Source organism: Penicillium robsamsonii, assembly GCF_028829455.1.
Source record: "Penicillium robsamsonii strain IBT 29466 chromosome Unknown utg000003l_segment0_segment0, whole genome shotgun sequence".
In the NCBI taxonomy this organism is placed as follows: Eukaryota; Fungi; Ascomycota; class Eurotiomycetes; order Eurotiales; family Aspergillaceae; genus Penicillium; species Penicillium robsamsonii.
The window spans coordinates 2,308,522-2,324,578 of record NW_026643221.1 but is presented as its reverse complement, the minus strand read 5'-3'; the positions used below and the strand labels follow the sequence as shown (position 1 = coordinate 2,324,578).

General features: G+C 49.1%; 4 protein-coding genes across 4 annotated transcripts; 2 read left to right on the top strand and 2 right to left on the bottom strand.

Moving 5' to 3' along the window:
- Positions 1–120: 120 nt before the first annotated feature.
- On the bottom strand, positions 121–1,061 carry N7447_005596 (uncharacterized protein; the record flags this gene model as incomplete). Its single annotated transcript, XM_057229858.1, has 4 exons — positions 121–348; positions 412–825; positions 882–958; positions 1,013–1,061. The coding sequence occupies 4 exons, from the start codon at positions 1,059–1,061 to the stop codon at positions 121–123; spliced, it is 768 nt and encodes a 255-aa protein (XP_057084948.1).
- A 589-nt stretch (positions 1,062–1,650) lies between these two features.
- Positions 1,651–4,203, bottom strand: N7447_005595 (F-box and WD domain protein; the record flags this gene model as incomplete). The annotated part of the gene is made up of 2 exons (XM_057229857.1): positions 1,651–3,776; positions 3,984–4,203. The coding sequence occupies 2 exons, from the start codon at positions 4,201–4,203 to the stop codon at positions 1,651–1,653; spliced, it is 2,346 nt and encodes a 781-aa protein (XP_057084947.1).
- A 1,607-nt stretch (positions 4,204–5,810) lies between these two features.
- Positions 5,811–8,762, top strand: N7447_005594 (Rho family guanine nucleotide exchange factor CDC24; the record flags this gene model as incomplete). Its single annotated transcript, XM_057229856.1, has 4 exons — positions 5,811–6,782; positions 6,841–7,089; positions 7,163–7,349; positions 7,405–8,762. The coding sequence occupies 4 exons, from the start codon at positions 5,811–5,813 to the stop codon at positions 8,760–8,762; spliced, it is 2,766 nt and encodes a 921-aa protein (XP_057084946.1).
- Positions 8,763–9,630: 868 nt separating this feature from the next.
- N7447_005593 (pyridoxal phosphate-dependent aminotransferase) lies at positions 9,631–11,262 on the top strand (the record flags this gene model as incomplete). Its single annotated transcript, XM_057229855.1, has 4 exons — positions 9,631–9,715; positions 9,777–10,252; positions 10,315–10,600; positions 10,661–11,262. 4 exons carry the CDS (start codon positions 9,631–9,633, stop codon positions 11,260–11,262), a joined length of 1,449 nt encoding a protein of 482 aa, XP_057084945.1.
- Between the last annotated feature and the right edge of the window lie 4,795 nt (positions 11,263–16,057).

Below are 16,057 nucleotides of genomic sequence, written 5' to 3'. Positions count from 1 at the left end.
AGCTCATATAAATAAAGTCTCGTTTCTACTTCCACTGGATTTTCATATTTATGAAGTGACGTAGTTATGTATTTAATATAAGATTAGACCACTATACCCGACCAACCATTCACTATATAATCACCCAGAAATCGAGAAAGTCCAATCCTTCGGGAACAAGCCATACTGCACATCATCCCTATCCCGGAAGATGTCATCATAATGCGCAACACGAGACTGCGGATCCTCAGCCTGAGCATAGTACCCATCCGCCAGCGCCTTGAACACGGGATCACTCCACATCTTCGCAATCCACGCCAGCACATCAGGGCCAGCACCATCTAGCGGAACCCCATAGGAGCGGAACCGCTAGAAAACAAAGTCAGTAACTCTTTTCTTCTTCTTTTTTCTATAGAAAGGAAAGAAATTCACCCAAAGAACCGGCCAAAAGAACGCGTCCGCAATACTAAATCCACCAAACAAAAACCCTTCATCGACCTCGCCCAGCACCGCAAGACGCTCTGTAGTCGCCTTACGCGCCGAATTCCAGATCCGGAACATGGACGCTATCTCGGCAGCTACGCCATCCGGGATGGGCACGTTGCCCGTGTACTTGGCGAGGAAGTTTGTGTAGTAGTTATCCCGCAGGACTGGGAAGCCGGCGTGCATTTGGGCTGCGGCGCTGCGGGCCAGGGCGCGCAAATGGCGGTCTTTGGGCCAGAGGGGGGGGGTTGGGTTTGATTCAGCGAGGAATTCGCAGATGGCAAGGGAGTCTGTGACTGTTGTCGAAGGGAGGGAGCGGCATTGGAGGATTGGGACCATGCCCGTTGGGGAGAAGGCTTTTGTCTGTGGTTCGTGAGTGACTGTATACTTAGCTTTGTGTCGAGTAGGGATGTAGGTACTTCGGAGAGCTGTATGAATTGGCATGTATGGGGGATCTGGAAGTATTCCAGTACTGCTTCAACACGTGCTGTCCAGCCTATTTGGAGAGGGCTTGTTAGATCTGATGTATGGATGATTGTATGCTACTTACTGGAGTAGCGGGTGTATAGCCCGACGAGGTGGTAATCTGGTGTAGCCATGTCTAGAAATGAGAAGTTAATTCTAAGGTTGAGTTGTTGAGTCTGGGGAAATCCAAGTACTCATTGCGGGATGTAGTCCCCGATGAGTCACGATTTTAATTTCGCATCGGGTTCCAGAGGTTTTAAACATGTGATTGATTCTAGTCCTAATGCTATGGAAATGCCGCACCGGCGCCATGCAAGAAAGATAACAAGAAAATAGGAAAAAAAACATAGAGGAAACTCCGAAAAAGATATGAGACCTGGATAGCCAGCAATGATTCCTAAGATAGAAGTCAAATAAAAGATACATCATTTAATAGAAAGCAAGCGCCCACCATATAGCATGGTACGACATTGAGAAGATGGGTAAGGAGAGGTCAGGGGGAGACGGAGAGAAAGAGAGCAAGTGGGAGAGCAAGGATCAATGCGCCAGGCAAAGAACACACAACGCAATCATATGGATGCTAATAGGAGGAAGTCGTCAAGTGAATTGAGCCATCTTTTCATCAGAGGGTTCAGAATTCGCGCCCAGGAAGGACGATGCAGGAAATGCACTGAAGTAAAACAAGAACAGATGCGGGTATTAAAAGGTGTAAAGCCGAGAATATTAGAGCCCCTTGAAGAATGGACTCGCCTCAATGATATCTTCGTCATCACAGGCAAAATCCCATCCCACAATGCGAGGGTCCACGCTAGCACAAATGAGCTTCCGTGCGTCAAACTGAAGTTTGAACACCCTTGCAGCTGTCGAGGACCCTTGAGGTCTGCGTTGATGGCCATGGTGGTGATGATGGTGGGCAGGGGGTAGGTTGAGTGGCAGGGCATTGGGAACCACAGGAGACACAAACTGTGGGTTGGCACGACCAGCGTGGGGGTTGGCATTGGTATGTTGTCCAAGTGTCGCCAGAGCTTGCGCTGCTTGCAATTGTTGAGCCTGGGCCGCAATAGTGGTTTGTGCCACTTCGCTGAGATTCCCACGAGCGGAATTAGCGATGGCATCGCTGTGTCGCAGTTGATGATCCGTTGTCCACCTCTTATCATGGTCTTTGTGCCAGATTAGGATTGACTCGTCGTAGGAACCCGATACGATACGGGCCCAGCTACTACCTCCCCCACCGGGTGGGATTTTTGCTCCCACAGCAGTCATATCGCGAGGGTCTCGTGATCCCGCGGTGTTCGGTTGATAGCCATTGCGGCGTTGCTCCCGATGACCCATGTCGACGTCCACGCCGGCTTCTCGAGCGGCGAAGAACGCAGTGTCACACGCCAGCGCTTCTTCGCGTAAGGCGTGATCGGCTCCCGGAGCATCACCAAACCCTGCTTGAAGGGTGCGAACGAGATTAGTATGAGCTCGCAGACAAGCCACCTCAGCTCCGGTGGCATGGTCGTAGATGCGAACAGAGTTATCATTGCTGCCACTGATTATTCTTCGGCTGTCGAACTCAACACATGCGATACCTTTCTCGTGACCCGTCAAGGTCTTCGAGCAATTACCAGTGCGGATGTTCCAAACCTTGATCACTCGATCTCCAGACGCCGTCACGATATCATCGCCATGGATCTGCATCGCATTCACGGCCGCTCCATGTCCTTCTACGGTCATAAGCAATGTGTAAGGCTCTAGGGCTTTGTATTGATCATGCGCAATGCCAGCTTCGAGAACGTTCGGAGCAATCGCGTTCAGATCTATTATCCATCCGGGATATGTGGCGCTTGATTCATGGCAGATATGCGGATAATCCTTGCTATTCGGTAGAAGATCTCGGCGATTCCATACCTTCACAGTTCGGTCTTTGGAACAAGTTACGAGGTAACGATGATCAAATTTGAGATTGAGCACCGAGTCAAGATGCGCTTTCTCGATTTGATGGATCTTTTCTCCGGTGGAGAATTTCCACACGATGACGGACTTGTCGCTGCTGCCGGAGATGATGATGTCTTCCTCAGGTCGGGGATCAAATTGCAGACAAAGTACGGATTTCGTATGTCCCACCAGCGCGGGATGCCACAGTCGTTTGGTATCCAGGTTCCAGACTCGCACAGTCTTGTCTCGGCTCCCACTGACTAGCCATCGGCCTTCGAATTGGATCGCATATACGCATTCCCGATGGGCCTCTTCTGGGTGGGACGGGTCAGGAAGTTGGAAATTGGTGTATCGGCCTTGATGCCAATTTGCTTCGAGTCGCCTGCGTTGCTTATAAATATGAAAATAGTTGATTTTGGCGCTTCCATCGGTATCCCGGATGAGAAGACGCGATTGTAGAGGTGGGTACAGTGGTGAAGGAAATTGGGGGATATTAGTTGGTAGAATGAACTCCGGGTCGTCGGCGAACGAAGGTGCGGTTTGATCGTCATCATCAGTCATGTGGTGATCACCTTCGTTGTCGGCCATCGGGGGCGCAGGGCCAAACACGGTCGGCCTTTGATTTTCATCGCTTCGTGAATCGAGCCAGGTCGATGGCACACGCTTTTTATGCTTAGGTTCCCCGAGATCTGGTTCCAAGTGTCGGAGGCGGGACTTCCGGGTCTGAGGCGACATGGCCTCGGAATGTTCTTGCTCAAACGCACGAATCGCGCTCGTGTCCATGTCCCAACCTTCGTGGATGTACTGGAATCTCCACAGACCCGATTCAAGAATCCGTTCACGCCATGAGCGGGATGCAAGCGAGGCATTCAAAAGCGTCCTAGCGTCGAGGTAGGTAAAAAACCTCCCATGTGATTTCCGGAGGAAGCCTGACACATGGGTCAATATGGAGGATAGGATTAAGTCGAGCAACTACTGCGGCGATGCTTGAGGTTCGTAGAGACCGAAGCAGGCTGTATGCGAGCTCTGGAAATGGAAACCCCTCGGTTAACAAGAAAATCGAATAGTAACTAGAGAGGCTGATGCTTCGCGCTCGTAGCAATTACCGAAGGGGAAAAGGAAAAGGGATATCTTACCAGCTCTGCCGGCCTCAGACTGGGCGAGCACCCAGTTTGGAAGCGCCATGACATTGTCCGATCCTAGATCTTTGTCGGCCAGGCTTCGAGTATCGTCCGAGTAGCCTTCATCTAGCTTAAACGAGGGTGACAAAGAAGGCGCAGAAAATTCGGAAAGGGTAGTTGTCTGCAATTGCAGCGTAGGAGAGATTTGAGCATCGGGTAAAGGCTCACCCTCCATCGATGCGGGTTTTCAGAGGGGTCCGCGCCGAGCTGATGAGTCGAACGCCGAGATCAATGGTGTTGCGCGATGGCTGCGAAAGCCTGCAAGGAAGTTTTCGCGAAGATATTATTGAAAATTAACAGATGGGGGTAGGGTCCTTTGTAAGAGGAGGGTTGGGGAAGGGAGGTTAAACAGATGGGTTGGCCTCGGTGCATGTCACGTCACGTTTGGACGAGGCAAGGCCCACCGGATTGATAGAGCGCAAATATAACTTCAGTCGCAAAGCGGAAAAGAACAGGAGAATTTAAATTTAAATGCAAAGTGGAAAAAAGTAAGTAGTATTTCAATTTATTATAGAGTAATTAAGAGTTTCTCATCTGAGTAATAGCTTTGGAAATAAAACATGTTTGATTAGGCGCGCGTGAGATGGACATTTATTCCCCAGTCACGTGGTTCGAGTTGATATAACTAGCAAAATACAAGCAACTTGTAGCCTCTTCCATTAGGTGCTGGTATAGCTCTAAGTCACAAAGGGATACCCGATGGAATCGACAAAATCCCTATTACAATTACGCAGACAATATTGAGACGCTAAAGACAGTCAATGAAAACGTTCTAGAGCAGAAATATTTTAACCGTTAATATTTCCCTAGTCCAGTGGATGTACCTTCTTTATGCGAAACCCCTACAAAAGATACTGTACTATTCAAATTGTCTTGCTCTACACCGGGAGACTCCAACATCATACCGAAGCTGAGCCCTCCCTAGGTCCCAGGGAGGGCTGGGCCCAGCCCTTACCCCGGGGGCCGGGGTGCCCCGGGAGGCTGTGATGACATAAACACGACCTGCCCCTCTCCACATCACACCGCCCCATAGAGCACACGCTAAACCCTTTGAGGCAACTGAACAGACTCCTTCGGCTCACCCTCTCTCCATCCTATTCCTCTGTTCCATCAGCAGAACTCTCGTCTGTTGTGCTTGTTCTTGTCGCTTGGGTTCTTAGCTTCATTTAACTGCTGAAACTGTCTTGTTTTGGCATCCCTTGTTCTTTTATTCCGTGCGCCCCCTTTTTTATCGGGACTTCAATTGTCCGCTGAGTCCTAGTGACTGGCCCTTTCGCATAGGTGTTCCTCCGAACTATCTTCAACCTGATTTGACTCGCCTGCCCGGCTGCAGCGGTCATTTCAATACTTGAATTCCCACGCCTCATCGATTGGGGCTGGCTGCAGGTCGGAATATATTTCTCGAACCCCTCCTTTTCCACCAGAAAGTGACGGTGCATCGTACTTGATATCCGCGCTATTGGTTCAAACAAACATACCTATATTTATTGCTGTTGCCTCTGATATCAAGGGCGCTTCCAGAGGTTCGCATTCGAAACAATCACGTCTGCGACCGAGAACCGACCATATCGCTGTCGGTCTCCGGCATTTCGAGCGAAACTCCGTTTGACACCTCTCTGCACCGCGCAGCTCACACCCACCCGGGGAATCCATGATCGTCATCTCTTCACTTCCGACGCTCGTCGATCCCTCCGAACCTATTCCTATTGGGTCTGCTGTGCAGATTTAATTTGAGCCTGGCTGGTCTAACTCATATATATCTGGCCCTCGAGGAAATTCGATATGATTGACGCCGCAGCTATGAACGGCGCTCCGGTCGCCGAGGATAACATTATCAACCGCCGTGGTGGAGAATCGATCTACCAGAGCTGTGTCAATTTGAGGAGGCGGCTATCCGAAGTTCCCAACTTCGAGTCATACCTGCAAGAGATGGACGATGATGATCGCATAAGAGGAAATACAGACCCGGTGGCTTCTTTGTGGAATTGTCTCAGAAATGGCTATCCACTGTTGAGCATTTATAATGCGTCTGGTCCCGAGGAGCAACTAGAGATTGATCCTAGCAAGGTGACTGAGGCGAAGCGTCCCAAAGCGGCGACCTTCAAGTTCCTACAGGCCTGTTTACAAGAACTAGCATTCCCTCAGCAGGATTGCTTTTTGATCACCGACCTTTACGGCGAGAGTACCACCGGATTCATCAAAGTGATCAAAATGGTCAACCGGGTGGTGGACATCCTCGAGATCCAAGGTCAATTAAAGCAATCTAAAGTTCTAGAGACCCCCTGCGCGAAAGCCAATGTGAAGCTTACCAAACGAGAGCATATTCTCAAGGAACTTCTGGAGACGGAGCGTGACTACGTTCATCACCTGCAGAATCTCCAAGCGCTCAAGAAGGAACTGGAAGAGACGGGTGCTTTGACAGGAGATGCGAGCCATCAGATTTTCCTCAACTTAAACAACCTACTAGACTTTGCCCAACGGTTCTTGATTCGCATGGAACAGCACTACGCCTTGCCAGAAGAAATGCAGAACTGGGGTCACCTTTTCTTTCTGCATGAAGATGGTTTCCGGCAGTACGAGCCTTTCATTGCCAACCAGATGCGTTGTGACGAAGCTTGTATGAAGGAATGGGACAAAATCAAAAATGCCCCACGCCATATAGATCTGCAGCAAATGGTTGCTCAGCCGAAAACGCTCAATGGATTCTTTGTGAAACCCTTCCAGCGTTTGACTCGATACCCGCTGATGCTCTTGGTAAGTTTGCTTCATGCTTGGTTCAAGATCAACGAGCTAATGTGGTTACCTTCCGTAGGAGTTACGCAAACAATTAGAAGACGAGCAACTCCAGGCCGATATCACACATGCAGTCAATTGTATTCAGAATGTGTTGGACTTTGCCAACGAGGCAATCCACAAAGAACATTTAGCTGCGGCAGTAACTGATCTATCTGAGCGTGTGGATGACTGGAAAGCATTGAAGATGGAGTCATTTGGGGATCTCCTTCGATTCGGCACTTTCCAAGTTGTCAAGGGAGACAGTGGAAAGGATAGCGAGAGAGAGGTATGTGATCTCGCTTTCCGCGTCCTACGCTTTTTTGTTCCCCGAAATGGCACATCACTGACATGGCCCTTAGTACCATATCTATCTCTTCGAGCGCATACTTCTCTGCTGCAAAGATATCAATCCTAACAAGCAAAAGTCTAAGCTTATGATGCAGAAAGATAAGCCGTCTTTGAATGCGAAAGGAAAGGCGCGTCTTCAATTGAAAGGTCGAATCTACATGGCCAACGTCACAGATATTGTTTGCCTTCAAAAGCCTGGTAAGCATTGCTATTGACTTGTTGGATCAAGAAATATGCTAATTGATTCCTATAGGACTCTACCGTATTCAGATTTTCTGGAAAGGAGATCCTGGTGTCGTCGACAATTTCATCATCCGATATGCAAACGAAGATACCATGAAGAATTGGTACAAGGACATTGACACCCAGCGGGCGATCCAAGCGGAGCGACGCACTTTACGCAATACTGGAACATCCGACAGCGAGTTCACATACATGGAGGGCATGGCGCACATGCCCAACCCCTATCAACAAGAGTATGACACCGATGACGCCAACAACAAGGATCCATATCATTCGGAATTCCCCATGAGCCGAAATGCGTCCAGTACTAGTCTGAGAACCCGATCTGCTACCGGTGGCAGCACCAACTCTGTTCCTCACCCCAACACCCGACCGCGCTACGCGGGAACTGATCCGTCGCTTTCGGTGCACACTCAATTCCCCGTCAACGGCAACATGTCACCTAGTGATCGAAACATGAGCTCCTATTTTTCTCCCACGGAGACTCCTTCCACGAGATCGAGTTCTCAATCTGCAGGATTTTCCTTCAGTCGTCAGAATACAAATTCCACCACTGCATCAGCGGGCTGGAGTGAAGATTCCCTTCGCTACACCGCACCAGCTTTGTCTCGTGTAGCCTCGCGAGAAGGGACAACCTCTGGCGGGTATTTCCCACCACAGCCTAGTGGGAGAAGTGCTCAGCGTCCGTCATTGCCCCCACTCTCGGGCCCGCAGGCTCACTCCGCAAATGGCATGGCTCAACGGATGCGATCGGCTAGTAGCCCTGATATTCACCATCATAACAACAATCCCGAGTCACGTCGGTATATGGGAGTGCACACGATGCAGACAGTCGACAATGTCCCGGTGCCACCGATTCCTGCGCACATGGCTAACATGAAAGCCCCCGTCAGCCGCAGCCAGAACGGTTCGCCCACCAACACCCAGCTCCCCATTCGTAGCCAGCCTCAACTCCATACCACGCATTTCAACGAGCCGGAATATAACGATGCCCGCCATTCTGGGCAAATCTCCGATCATGCCACATCGCCCCTGACCCAAGAGCCAGAGGACGGAGACTACATGCCCACTCAACTCAAGGCCAAGGTGAACTTTGACGACAACTATGTCACGCTAGTAATTGCGACCAACATTTTGTTCCGTTCGTTGACGGACCGCGTGGATGCCAAACTCGCTCGGTTCACCGATCGATCCATCGGGAACAAAACTGTTCGACTGCGCTACCGCGATGAAGATGGTGATTTCGTCACGATTGATAGCGACGAGGCGGTTCAGCTTGCTTTCATGGAGTGGCGGGAACAACATCGTGATATGCTCGCCAAGGGCTTGGTGGGAGAGATTCAACTCTACTGCCAGGTGGTCGATTAGATCATTTTCTTGTTTCCTTTCCCCCTCATTCTTGACATAAATACCTCATTGATTCCCCCCCGAGGATCCCGTCGATCCCCGTCTTTTCCAAAGCTTTGCGTCGCCTATGGCGCTCTTATCCTGACCCTTGTTCCAACTGGATTGGCTTGAAACTGTTGAGCAGCCATTTTTCGGGGGAGATACTTCTTTTCTTATCTCCCCTTCTTCTTACTTTCAGCGAGCCACGCCGCAAACATGTATTGTTTACGGCATGAATGATGTCCTGGTGACGAGGTGAAGGCATGAAAGACGTCCCTGCATTTTGAATTTGCGTTTCCCATTTGGATTATCTCTTTTACTGATCTAGTATCTCAATGTCCACGAACGTACGAAGCTTCTATATGATGTATATGCCTGTTTTTCTAAGGGATTTGCATGGAGTTATACAAAAGACCTTTTTTTCTCCCATATAATTCGTATCCACTTGCCTATCTGATCGGGATGCCGGTCGGATAGCCGAAATAATTCTTGGCAGGTTACGCTATAGCTATATACAATATGTATATAGTATGTGTAGTGCTACAGTTATACCTAGACACATATGTTATATTCCCGACCATGGTAAATCACCCAAATAAGAGGAAATACCTCTATGCGCTATTAATGTATTGGTCGCGGAACGCCCTGGCCTTGATGCCCGAAGGAATCATGGCAGAGTCGGTGATTTCGTCGAATCGTCGTCCAGTATTTGCTGGCAAGCATCATCCTTTTAATAGAACCCGCGCTCGGTGTGAAAGTTGTTTATTTTTTTTTTTCTTTGGCCTCTCCCACTCCCCCAACTCTCAACTCTTTTCCAAAGGGGATATTGTGTACAAAACAGTCGCCAAGAATGTCGTTCTCCGGACGCCGCCTGAGCATTCTGCGCCCATCTGATAGCCGCCGTTTCTCGACCACCAAGGACCTGTCGGATAACGGTACGTGCATATGCGCTATCACATTTATATTTCTGACTTTTCTGACCTTTAAAATCTTCAGAAACCCGGTCAGAAACCCACCGGCAATTCCGAGCCGCTCACGAAGGTCACCGTCCCCACGCCGGTCTTGACGCTTCCCGTGCCTCTACCGGTGTTGTCTGGTGCACAGAGCGAGCCTGTGAGCATGGCTACGCCGAGGATCCCACCGGGTGGGCCAACCTAGGTCAGGGAGCCCCCGAGGCTGACGACGAGATCGAGGGCAGTTTCCCTCGCCCAACTTCCATTCCCATCACCTCCGCTGCTCGGGAGTACGGCCCGACCGCTGGTATCAAGTCATTGCGCGCCGCCGTCGCTCGTCTGTACAACGACCACTACCGCCAGGGCAAAGAGAGCCAGTACACCTGGGAGAATGTCTGCATTGTTCCCGGTGGCCGCGCCGGCCTGATTCGCATTGCTGCCATTTTGGGCAACTCCTACCTGTCGTTCCCCATTCCCGATTACTCTGCGTACTCCGAGATGTTGTCTCTGTTCAAGAACGTGCGTTATCGGAAGAGCTGAGCTGAGTTGGGGTGTGTTACCGTTTACTGATTCTCCTGCAGATTGCTCCCATCCCCCTTCCTCTCTCAAAGGATGACCACTACCGCATCCACCCCAACAAAATCGCCGAGGAAATCGCCCGTGGCACCCAGGTGCTGCTGACCTCCAACCCTCGTAACCCCACAGGTCACTTCATGCCACGAGATGAGCTGGCGGAAATCCAGGACCTCTGCCGTGACCGCGCGACTCTCATCCTAGACGAGTTCTACGGTGGATACAACTATACAACGGGCTGTGACGGATCGACGATCAGCGGCGCCGAAAATGTTGTTGACGTCAACAAGGATGGTACGATATCCACCCCCCAGAACCGAGTTATGTACATGACCAAGCTAACGCGAAAAACAGACGTCCTCTTGATCGACGGACTCACCAAGCGCTTCCGGCTTCCCGGTTGGCGTATTGCGTGGGTTGTTGGCCCCAAGGAATTTGTCGATTCTCTCGGCTCCGCAGGCTCGTACCTCGATGGCGGCGCAAACGTGCCGTTCCAAGAAGCCGCGATCCCAATGCTGGAGCCCGACCTCGTGCGCACCGAGATGAAGGCGCTGCAAGCCCACTTTATGGAGAAGCGCGACTACGTCCTGAAGCGTCTGTACGATATCGGCTTCCGTGTCCAGGATGTCCCCGGGGCGACCTTTTATATCTGGCTCGATCTGACTTCGCTCGACCCGCCCCTGCCTCCTCAGGCTAACATCTCGGACGGCCTGAACTTCTTCAATGCCCTGCTGAGCGAGAAGGTCATTGTGGTTCCCGGTATCTTCTTTGACTTGAACCCGGCGAAGCGTCGTGATCTCTTCGACAGCCCATGTCACCACTTCGTCCGTCTGAGCTACGGACCTAAGATGGATGTGTTGAAGATGGGTCTTGATGGCATTGAGCGTGTTGTTAATCGTGCGCGTGAGGCGGGTGTGTCAAAGTGGGAGGATGAGGTTGCTGTTTTGGATGATTAGGCCTTTCGAATCTTGATACTACGTTTGGTCTAATCTAGGATTGAGCTGTGGTCAGGCTGTGTCTGGCCAGCATCTTGGCTGAGACTTAGCGCAATAGACTGCATTATCGCATATCTTTATATTGGTTATTTTGGCTTACTATCTAGGCTGGTACCTGAGAAGAGGTGTTCTATAGAAGTAGAAAGGCTTAGAGATGAGAGATTGACTCAGCATGCCCTACCTAGATTAGATCATTCTATGTGCATACTTCCAAACTGCGTCTTGTCTTTGTTAATCGAATAGCCATACATAACATAAGGAAACACGAGGCCACCATTGTATATGTACCTGCATGAAGTACTCATATAACCCAACTACCTGCTCATATGTTCCAGGCGGCCAAAAGCCGGACATTCAGCCAGGAGGGGTGGCCAATATCGTAACGCCCCAGTCTCCTCCCACCCAGCCTCGGGCAAAATACCATTCGCCATATGCCCATCTTGTTGATATCCCGATTGACTACGGAGAGAGCATTGGAAAGGAAGTATATAGTACATTGCCCTAGCTCTCCCCCAGTCAAGCCACAAGCAGTGCCCCCCATTTCCCGTTCCCGAATAGTCCAGGGAAACCTCCGGTCAGCTTTCGCCTCGGGGATTGACTGACACTTGCCAGGATAGCTATTCCCAGATAGGCACGTACATGGTACAGCATACACCGTGCCATACATAGACCCGGCATCTTTGTCCAGGCCGGATGGAGTCGCACAAAAGGCTTATAAACGCAGCCGTTACCAGCGTCGTACACCCGTGAGACCCTCGAGATCAACGGATGTCCCTGGGTATATTGTGAGTTATACAGTAATTTGCTTGGATATAGGATACTTTGTACACTTCCCCAGGCAGTGTGGGGATATAAGAAAAGAAAAGGGGCCATTGACAAGGATCGCAGATGTCTGTTTCGTCTAAAGTTTCCTGATGTGGCTTAGCGGCTGCTTTTGGTGCCTGGGGCATCTTTTTGAGAATAACAGAGAAAGCGTTGTAAATAATATTGGCCAATAGCGATCGTATTATTCCAGAACCGATTATTGCTTTTGGACTCGTTTGGCTCATACACTAGGTAGAAATCACAATGGCTATGTGTTCCCAGTGTAAAGATATTTGTATAACATTTCCAATTCAACATGTGCGTACTCCGGTACTACCAGGTACAAGACAGTTACGTGACACAGAGTAAAAGGAACGGTATAAAACGAACCAAGATCACATCGATCTGACTAGACTCTATATGGAGTTCGGCATACATGTCAACCTTGGAACTCCAAGGGTGGGGGAAATAAGCAGCTGTCTCTCGCTCCCGACCCTTGGATGGCACGTATCTTAGCGCGACACAGGTGGAATCGATAATCAGAATTAGGGATATTGGTGTAACAGAATCTCTATGTATATCCGCGGCTCGCTCAAAGATGCCGCTGATCGATGGAGCTCCCATGGAAAGGCGATCCCGTACGATCTAGACCAGACATTCGCAGTTTGAGAAGTGGGACCACTTGTAATGGAGATCTTTGGTCGTATTAGGCCTCATAACGCGAGACGACTTGGAAGTCTCTTGAGTCAGGGACTCTTAACTCTGACCCTTACCATATTGGTATGTTAGAGTTCCAAAGTTGAAGGCCCATATAATTTCCGTGCCATGTGGGAAGGGCGAGAACAATTCAAGGTTTGAGGTTTCTCCACTGCTCGCCAATAGCCGAGCGGTAATTTGGTTCCAAGGGTTTTCAGATATTCGTTTTCTGTTTTTCTGTTTCTTTTTTTGTTTTTTTTTCTGGTTCGAAAAAAAGAACAAAGTTTGAAAGAAAGTTTATGATCGGCCTGAGCCGCAACACAATTCGAGCTAGAACCGTGTCTCCTCTCTCTCTTGAATCCGTCGATCGCTCGTACCCAAGTTGCCATTAGAGGTCAGACCCATCTTTCCAAGTCTTTATACATTGTACTTTGTACAGGGTATACTGCTTTGTTTCGGGAATGATTTCGCTTCAAAATAATTGGATAAAAACCTCGTGATCCGAGATTTGCGCGTCCTCTGCCCCATTCCACAAAGCTTGTTTCCTATGCCTCTCTCCGGGAAGATCGGGCTAGTCGTAACGGAATGGGTCGAAGCGTTGAGGTCGAGGGCTGTTACAGCATATACAATGGAAATATTACTGACCCACTTCCCTTTTTGACCCCATCCGATTTCCTCTTTTCTTTTTCCCGATGTAGATTGTGCAGGTCTTGATGGGGACCACATGGAACCAGAATCCAGAAGGCCAAGAGATGAGATTTCCGAGAATTACTCTCTGACAGGTTACATTGTGGATTTTATGCCAAGCATATCTTTTTCCTGAATTTGCCTCGTTCTATACTTGTCTCCATTATTCTCTTAATATGCAGATACTTAACGTACCATGGAACCAAAATACACTCTCCAGGTACCGGGATCTCAGTGGACCTTCGGGAACGGTCCACAGCGCACTCCGCAATGTCATACAAATGTATTATGATAATACAATACTCATGGTGTACCCCGATGCTCCCGAAAGGCCCAAGCTCCTGAAACTCAAAGCTGGTTGCTTCTGATATATTACTTGTAGATCATTTGATAGGTCTAGAAATAGCCATAGTAAAGCAACAGGGATGTTCTCGAATTGCATACTTCTTTGGGAGCCCTAGTTAATCACTAGTTGTTAGATTCAAGCTCACGTTCCCCACCTCGCGTTAACGCCGGCAAGCTATGCGGCGTCTATGGAGTACGGATTACTACTTTCAGGAAAATAACGTAATGCCGTAAGTCCGATACGACATGACCATGCTCTGTGTCATCGTATTCTCTCAAAAAATCTCCCCAATATACATTAGGCAAAGCTCTGATGCATACCGTACAAAGTACAGGGAATATCCATGATACATTCTCTACCATTTTTTTGACCTGACTATTTCTATCATATTATCTATTTGACCATTCACACGGGGAAGTCTTCTGCGGGTCCAGTCATCCTCCTAATGCCGCTTAGATCGCCGTTTGAAATATCCCCACACCGACTCTTGAAGCGCCCGGTAGAGATCTCGCAGGGGGCCTTATGTACTCCGTAATAGGTTGTATATTATAATGAGTCTGTAAAAAGCCTTCAGTCAATTAATATGTAAGTGGAAATAACGAAACAATTGCATGTAGCTCTTTCAAGCCTTGCTGTTTTCTTTCTACCTCTCTATTTTTCGGTATTGCGCTTGTTGCAACCCGGAAATCAACTTAAATTATTGCGAGTTTCAAAAATAGCTGCATGCAGCTTCGACGTCTCGTATCCTTGGTGTCCATCTAGTGGGTTTTATTGGCACATAACTCGCCCTGGGCGTTTAATAGGGCCAAGATCCCCGATGCGACTAGAAGGGCTTGGCTTGGGGGCCAGAAATATCAACCTTGGTCGCAGAATGCAAAGCCTGATTCTCCGCTCGTGAATTTATCTCTTGATTTCCTGCTTGAATGTTTTATCGAGTTTGCGTCTAGTGCTCCTCATCATGCCCATGCATATATACATGGTCCAATCAGCGTCCCGCAAGAGCAAGATTTGTGTGTTGGTTTCATTTCCATCCCGACGCCTTCTGATACATTAGTTGGCAAGTGGCTAGATTCGAGTCCCAGGAAAGAATGTATAGCCCGATGTGTGCATGGCAGTAGCTTCCCCGTTTTGCCAATCTTGAAACTCTCTACGGAGGTACAGAAGCGGAGGCGAAAGACTAATTGACCAGTGTCATTCTAGTGACGCCTATCGCCCGAAGTCTATATTGACCGGAGGAAGTCATTGTCTACGGAGTACAGCATATTATATTGCATGGCGGCTCGAAAGTTGGGCCCGTCGCAGGCGTCACTTAATTTGCCGGATCAGAGGGAAATAGTAGTATAATTAGGATCGGTCAAATTAAAATCTCCGAGTGTTGGCGAAGCGAAGTGAGCAAGAGATGGAAGCGAAATGAAATAGAGTGTCGAAACATCCTGCCCTCAACGATTGGAGGTATATCAACCCCATTTTCAAGGCTAACGCATAAGGCCCAGTTTGCACGCAATTTGTGACTTGCATGTGGGGGGGCTCCATTAAACAGGCCCTAAAGTAATATGAGGCTTTTGTTCCCACTTACATAGGGTGCAGGTACAGTGATATTGAGATCCCAGTCCGCTGGGAAAAGGGCCGACAACACCGACAGGCCGGGTCTTCCGAGGTTTGCCCAGTTATCCTCCGGCGTTTTCCTGAAAATAAATTGGTTGATCCTTCTGGAGGCGGGATCTACCGGCCCTTTCATATTTCATCCGCATTCACTGGGTTCTAACTCTCCACTCTTGGACAGGTTTGGCAATCACCCCCTGTATGGATCTGCGTCGAAAGTTAGCGGTGTCACTCGGCAGGCCTCGGCCGCAAGTCCGGAGTCTCCGCGTTATACTTTTTGAAGGGACAGAAATGCCCGCGTAAACAAGGACAGAACGATTTCACAAAATTTCACTTTCCATTCCAAATTGGAAATGTTCTCCGCTTCAAGTTGATAGTCTCACCCCCAAAAGAAGATAGGTGCAGGTGTCAAATAGAAGTATACAGAGTAGGGTACGGACTAATCAAGCCAGTAATAGGTCTGCATTCTCCGGAGTATTGATGGACGTAGGATTGCCTCTGGCCTTGTTCGGGTTTTCTTTTTTATTTTCTTTCATTTGATTTGAATTAAAACTACTCTGTACTTGCTCCAGCCATATTTCCCCTCCCGTTACTCAATTTTTACTGGCTAGATCGTATGTT